The following is a 7,500-nucleotide window of genomic DNA, read 5'->3' as shown; positions in this document are numbered from 1 at the left end:
TCCTTCAGCTGGGATCCTGAAGAGGAAGAGGAAGTGGGAAGTTGGGAAACAGGAAGTGGAAGATTGGGGAAGTTGGAGGAAGGGAGGAAGTGGAGGGAAAATTGGGAAGCAGGTGAAGGGAGGAGGAAGCGAAGGAAGGAAGGGAAGGAATTAGAGGAAGAGGAAGTTGGGAAACAGGAAGAGGAAGTGTTGAAGATTTGGGAAACGGGAAACAGGAAAAGGGAAGTGGGGAAACAGGAAGAGGAAATGGAAGACTGGATTTGGGAAGTCAGAAAAGGGGTTTGAGGGAGGAGGAAGTGGAGGAAAAATTGGGAAATAGGAAAAGGAAGTGGAAGATTTGGGAAGTTGGGGAAAGGGAGGAGGAAGTGGAGGGAAAATTGGGAAACAGAAAAAGGAAGGGGAGGAAACATTGGGAAGTTGGAAAAAGGGAAGAGGAAGTGAAGGACGGGTTTCCCGGAGAGTAAGGCGTGGATCTTGTCAAATATCTCCTTCAGCTGGGATCCTGGAGGAAGAGGAAGCGGGAAGTTGGGAAACAGGAAGTGGAAGTAGAAGCGGGAAGTTGGGAAACAGGAAGTGGAAGATTGGGGAAGTTGGAAAAAGGAGGGAAAATTGGAAAACTGGATTTGGGAAGTCAGAAAAGGGGTTTGAGGGAGGAGGAAGTGGAGGAAAAATTGGGAAACAGGAAAAGGAAGTGGAAGATTTGGGAAGTTGGAAAAAGGAGGAACAGGAAAAGGGAGGAGGAAGCGAAGGAAGGAAGGAAGGAAATGCAAGATGGATGGATCGATGGAAGGAAGGAGGGAAGGAATAGAAGGAAGGAAGGACAGATGGAAGGAAGGAAGAGACTGACGGAAGGAAGGAAGGAAATGCAAGACGGACGGGAGGAAGGAAGGAAGGAAAGAAATGCAAAATGGAAGGAAAAGGGAGGAGGAAGCGAAGGAAGGAAGGAAGGAAGGAAGGAAATGCAAAATGGAAGGAAGGGTATTGAAGGAGGAAGCGGAAGATTTGGGAAGTAGGAAAAGGGAGGAGGAAGTGGAGGAAAAAACCAGGAAGTCGGAATCCGCCCCTCTCTGACCTGCTCTGGTCGAGATCTGACTGACAGGAGTGGTGACGGCTTTTTGGAGATCCATCTTGATTTTCTTTTCCTGGAAAAGGGGGGGGAGAGGAAAAGGATCACCGGATGTGGGATCTCCCCGCCCAGCAAACACACACTTCCTCCCTCAAAAAAATCCCTGGATCCAGGGAATTGTACGGGATCCAGCGACTCGTCCAGGGATCTGGAAACTGCCAAAGGCCCGGGGACTCGTACGGGGATCTGGGGAATCTTCCGAGGATCTGGGGAATGGTCCGAGGATCCAGGGACTCGTCCGGGGACCTGGGGAATCCTCCGAGGACCCGGAGACTCGTACAGGGATCTGGAAACTGCCAAAGGTCCGGGGACTCATACGGGGATCTGGGGAATCTTCTGAGGATCTGGGAATGGTCTGAGGATCCGGGGACTCGTCCAGGGATCTGGGGAATCGTCCGAGGATCCGGAGACTCGTACAGGGATCTGGAAACTGCCAAAGGTCCGGGGACTCGTCCGGGGATCTGGGGAATCCTCCGAGGATCCGGAGACTCGTACAGGGATCTGGAAACTGCCAAAGGTCCAGAGACTCATACGGGATCTGGGGAATCTTCCAAGGATCTGGGGAATGGTCTGAGGATCCAGGGACTTGTCCAGGGATCTGGGGAATCGTCCGAGGATCCGGAGACTCGTACAGGGATCCAGGGAATCATAGAGGAATTCAGGGACTCGTACAGGGATCTGGGAATTGTCCGAGAATCCGGAGACTTGTATGGGGATCCAGGGAATCATAGAGGGATCCAGGGACTCGTCCAGGGATCTGGGAATTGTCAGTGGATTTGGGGACTCGTACAGGGATCTGGGGAATCATAGAGGGATCCAGGGACTCGTCCAGGGATCTGGGAATTGTCCGTGGATTCAGGGACTCGTACGGGGATCTGGGGAATGGTCTGAGGATCTGGGGAATCGTAGAAGGATCTGGGGACTTGTACAGTGATCTGGTGAATGGCCTGAGGATCCAGGGACTCATATGGGGATCTGGGGACTTGTACAGGGATCTGGGGACTCGTACAGGGATCTGGGGAATGGTCTGAGGATCTGGGGAATGGTCCAAGGATCCCAGGACTCGTACGGGGATCCGGAGAATCATAAAGGGACTCAGGGACTCATCCAGGGATCTGGGAATTGTCCATGGATTCAGGGACTCGTATGGGGATCTGGGGAATCATAGAGGGATCTGGGGAATCATAGAGGGATCTGGGGAATCATAGAGGGATCCGGGGAATCATCCTAAGATCCAGGGACTTGTACAGGGATCCAGGGAATCCTCCCAGGATCCAGGGACTTGTACAGGGATCTGGGGGATTGTAGATGGATCTGGGGACTTGTCCAGGGATCTGGGAAATCATAGAGGGATTCAGGGACTCGTCCACGGATCCAGGGACTCGTACAGGGATCCAGGAACGGTCTGAGGATCTGGGGAATGGTCTAAGGATCCGGGGAATCTTGAGGGATCTGGGGACTCTTCCGGGGATCCCGGGGATCATCCTAAGATCCAGGGACTCCTAAAAGGATCCGGGGAATCATAGAGGGATCCAGGGACTCATAAAAGGATCCAGGAAACCGTCTAAGGATCCGGGGACTCCTAAAAGGATCCGGGAATAATAGAGGGATCCAGGGACTCATACGGGGATCCGGGGAACCATCCGAGGATCCGGGGACTCCTAAAAGGATCCCGGGAATCATCCGAGGACACAGGGAATCGTCTGAGGATCCGGGGACTCATTCGGGGATCCAGGGAACTGTCTGAGGATCTGGGGAATCATAGAGGGATCCAGGGACTCAAATGGGGATCTGGGGAACCATTTGAAGATCCAGGGAATCATAGAGGGATCCAGGGACTCGTCCGGGGATCCGGGGAACCGTCTGAGGACCCGGGGAATCATAGAGGGATCCCCGGACTCAGAAAAGGACCCGGGGAATCACCCTACGATCCAGGGACTAGTATGGGGATCCAGGGAGTCCTCAAAGGATCCAGGGAATCATCCGGGGATCCAGGAAACCGTCCAAGGATCCAGGGACTCGTATGGGGATCCAGGGAACCATCCAAGGATCCGGGACTCCTAAAAGGATCAGGGGAATAATAGAGGGATCCAGGGACTTATACGGGGATCCGGGGAACCATCCGAGGATCCGGGGGCTCCTAAAAGGATCCGGAGAATCATCCGAGGACCCGGGGAATTGTCTGAGGATCCGGGGACTCAGAAAAGGACCCGGGGAATCATCCTAAGATCCAGGAACTAGTATGGGGATCCAGGGAGACCTCAAAGGATCTGGGGAATTATCCGGGGATCCAGGAAACCGTCCAAGGATCCAGGGACTCCTAAAAGGATCAGGGGAAGAATAGAGGGATCCAGGGACTTATACGGGGATCCGGGGACTCATGGGGATCTGGGGAACCATCCGAGGATCCGGGGACTCCTAAAAGGATCCCGGGAATCATCAGAGGACCCGGGGACTCATCCGGGGATCCAGGGAACTGTCTGAGGATCTGGGGGGAATCATAGAGGGATCCAGGGACTCAAAGGGAATCTGGGGAATCATTTGAGGATCCAGGGAATCATAGAGGGATCCAGGGACTCGTCCGGGGATCTGGGGAACCGTCCGAGGATCCAGGGAATCATAGAGGGACTCGTCCGGGAAACCGTCCGAGGATCCGGGGAATAACAGAGGGATCCAGGGACTCGTCCGGGGATCCGGGGATCCGTCTGAGGATCCGGGGAATCATAGAGGGATCCACTGACCCAAATGGGGATCTGGGGAATCATTTGAGGATCCAGGGAATCATAGAGGGATCCAGGGACTCAGAGAAGGACCCCGGGAATCACCCTAAGATCCAGGGAGTCCTCCAAGGATCCGGGGAATCACCCGGGATCCAGCAAACCGTCCAGGGATCCAGGAAATTGTGCGGGGATCCGGCGGACGATCCCCGAGCTTGGGGGAGGAGCTACCTGGCTGCCTTTGCTATTGGCCAGGCCGGCAAAGGAATCCACACACTGGTCCAACTGGTCCTGGAGCTGCTGGTACCACTGGAGGGTCTTTTCATCGGACTTCAGCTGGAGCCCTAAAAAAATGTAAAATATAAAAAAGATTATATTTATATAAAAAATATTAATACATACAAAATTTATAAAATTTATAAAATATAGATTATATTTATATAGAAAATATAAATATATATAAGACATATATAAAATGTAAAAAATATAGATTCTATTTATATAGGAAATATAAATATATATAATACATATATAAAATATAAAATGTAAAAAATATAGATTCTATTTATATAGAAAATATAAATATATATAATACATATATAAAATATAAAATGTAAAAAATATAGATTCTATTTATATAGAAAATATAAATATATATAATACATATATAAAATATAAAATGTAAAAAATATGGATTCTATTTATATAGAAAATATAAATATATATAATACATATATAAAATATAAAATGTAAAAAATATAGATTCTATTTATATAGAAAATATAAATATATATAATACATATATAAAATATAAAATGTAAAAAATATAGATTATATTTATAAAGAAAATATAAATATATATAATACATATATAAAATATAAAATGTAAAAAATATGGATTATATTTATATAGAAAATATAAATATATATAATACATATATAAAATATAAAATGTAAAAAATATAGATTATATTTATATAGAAAATATAAATATATATAATACATATATAAAATATAAAATGTAAAAAATATAGATTATATTTATATAGAAAATATAAATATATATAATACATATATAAAATATAAAATGTAAAAAATATAGATTATATTTATATAGAAAATATAAATACATATGTATATTACATAGAAAAAATATAAAATTTAAATAATATAGATTATATTTATATAGAAAATATAAATATATATAATACATATATAAAATATAAAATGTAAAAAATATAGATTCTATTTATATAGAAAATATAAATATATATAATACATATATAAAATATAAAATGTAAAAAATATAGATTCTATTTATATAGAAAATATAAATATATATAATACATATATAAAATATAAAATGTAAAAAATATAGATTATATTTATATAGAAAATATAAATACATATGTATATTACATACAAAAGTTATAAAATTTAAATAATATAGATTATATTTATATAGAAAATACAAATACATATATATAATACATATATAAAATGTAAAATGTAAAAAATATAGATTACATTTATATATAAAATACAAATACGTATGTATATTACATATATAAAATATAAAATTTAAAAAATATAGATTTATATATAAAATATAAATACATACATATAAAATATAAAATTTAAATATAGATTCTATTTACATATAAAATTTAAATACATATATAAAATATAAAAATTTAAAAAATATAGATTATATTTATCTTTATTTCGTCATATTTCACTGAAACACACCGTTTTTCCGGAACTTTCCGGAACTTTCCGGGACCGGATCTTTTTCCGGATCCTGGCTGCTGGGCGCTTTCTCGTTTTTCTCGTTTTTCGCCTTCTCGGCGGCCGCCGCCGCTTTTTCCGCTTCCTCTTCCTGCTTCCTCCTCTCGGCGGCGAGGGAGATCTCTTCCCGCAAGCCGGAGACGAGATTCCGCATTTCCAGGAGGGCCTGGTCGGCGGAAGCGAGGTCAGCGGGATCGGGGAATCCTCTCTGGGGAAGGAAGGAAGGAAAAAGAAGTGAAAAGGAGGAAGGAAGGGAAGGGAAGAAGGAAGGGGAGGGAGGGAGAGAGGGAGAGGAAGGAAGGAAAGGAAGGAAGTGAAAGAAGGAAGGAAGGAAGGAAGGAAGGAGAAAAGGGAAGAGAGGGAGGGAGAAAGGAAATGCAAGAAGGAAGGAAGGAAACGCAAGAAGGAAGGAAATGCAAGAAGGAAGGAAGGAAGGAAGGAAGGAAGGAAACAGAAGAAGGAAGGAAGGAAGGAAGGAAATGCAGGAAAGAAGGAAGGAAGGAAGGAAGGAAGGAAGGAAGGAAGGAAACACAAGAAGGAAGGAAGGAAGGAAGGAAGGAAACACGGAAGGAAGGAAATGCAGGAAGGAAGGAAATGCAGGAAGGAAGGAAGAAAACGCAAGGAAGGAAGGAAGGAAGGAAGGAAGGAAGGGAATGCAAGAATGAAGGAGGAAGGAAGGAGGGAGGGAAGGAAGGAAGGAAACGCAAGAAGGAAGGAAGGAAGGAAGGAAATGCAGGAAGGAAGGAAGGAAACGCCGCCGCTTCCACTTCCTGCTTCCTCCTTTCGGCGGCGAGGGAGATCTCTTCCCGCAAGCCGGAGACGAGATTCCGCATTTCCAGGAGGGCCTGGTCAGCGGAAGCGAGGTCGGCGGGATCGGGGAATCCTCTCTGGGGCAGGAAGGAAGGAAAAAGGAAGTGAAAAGGAGGAAGGAAGGGAAGGGAAGAAGGAAGAAAGGGAAACAAAAGGAAGGAAGGAAGGAAGGAAGGAAGGAAGGAAGGAAGGAGAAAGAAGGGAAGAGAGGGAGGGAGAAAGGAAATGCAAGAAGGAAGGAAGGAAATGCAAGAAGGAAGGAAACACAAGAAGGAAGGAAGGAAGGAAGGAAATGCAGGAAGGAAGGAAGGAAGGAAATGCAGGAAGGAAGGAAGGAAGGAAGGAAGGAAATGCAGGCAGGAAGGAAGGAAGGAAGGAAGGAAGGAAGGAAGGAAATGCAGGCAGGAAGGAAGAAAGGGAAGGAAGGAAATGGAAGGAAGGAAGGAAATGCAAGAAGGAAGGAAGGAAGGAAACACAAGAAGGAAGGAAGGGAGGGAGGGAGGGAGGAAGGGAAGGAAGGAAATGCAAGAAGGAAGGAAGGAAGGAAGGAAGGAAGGAAAGAGGGAGGAGGGAGGGAGGGAGGGAGGGATGGAGGGAAGGAAGGAAATGCAAGCAGGCAGGCAGGCAGGCAGGCAGGAAGGAAGGGAAGGAAGGAAATGGAAAGGAAGGAAGGAAGGAAGGAAGGAAGGAAGGAAGGAAACGCCTCCGCTTCCTCTTCCTGCTTCCTCCTCTCGGCGGCGAGGGAGATCTCTTCCCGCAAGCCGGAGACGAGATTCCGCATTTCCAGGAGGGCTTGGTCGGCGGAAGCGAGGTCGGCGGGATCGGGGAATCCTCTCTGGGGCAGGAAGGAAGGAAAAAGGAAGTGAAAAGGAGGAAGGAAAGGAAGGGAGGGAGAGAGGGAGAGGAAGGAAGGAAGGAAATGCAAGAAGGAAGGAAGGAAGGGGGAAAAATGCAAGAAGGAAGGAAGGAAGGAAGGAAGGGAAACAAAAGGAAGGAAAGGGAAGAAGGAAGGGGAGGGAGGGAGAGAGGGAGAGGAAGGAAGGAAAGGAAGGAAATGAA

The 7,500-nt window shown here is 45.4% G+C and overlaps 1 protein-coding gene across 1 annotated transcript in view; it reads right to left on the bottom strand.

Annotated features, from left to right (window-relative positions):
- The window catches only part of LOC307208433 (mRNA export factor GLE1-like), a 54,763-nt gene that overhangs the window by 21,140 nt on the left and 26,123 nt on the right, over positions 1-7,500 (bottom strand). The window contains exons 8-10 of the mRNA XM_079996494.1: positions 5,593-5,858; positions 4,075-4,187; positions 1,073-1,142 (exon numbers count right to left, since the gene is read on the bottom strand). Of these exons, the coding sequence (XP_079852620.1) occupies positions 1,073-1,142; positions 4,075-4,187; positions 5,593-5,858 (449 nt within the window). The remainder of the gene's footprint in view (positions 1-1,072; positions 1,143-4,074; positions 4,188-5,592; positions 5,859-7,500) is intronic.

Source organism: Podarcis cretensis (assembly GCF_951804945.1).
Source record: "Podarcis cretensis genome assembly, contig: SCAFFOLD_39, whole genome shotgun sequence".
Taxonomy (NCBI): Eukaryota; Metazoa; Chordata; class Lepidosauria; order Squamata; family Lacertidae; genus Podarcis; species Podarcis cretensis.
Note: the sequence above shows the minus strand (reverse complement) of the source record. Positions and strands in the feature narration are given on the sequence as shown.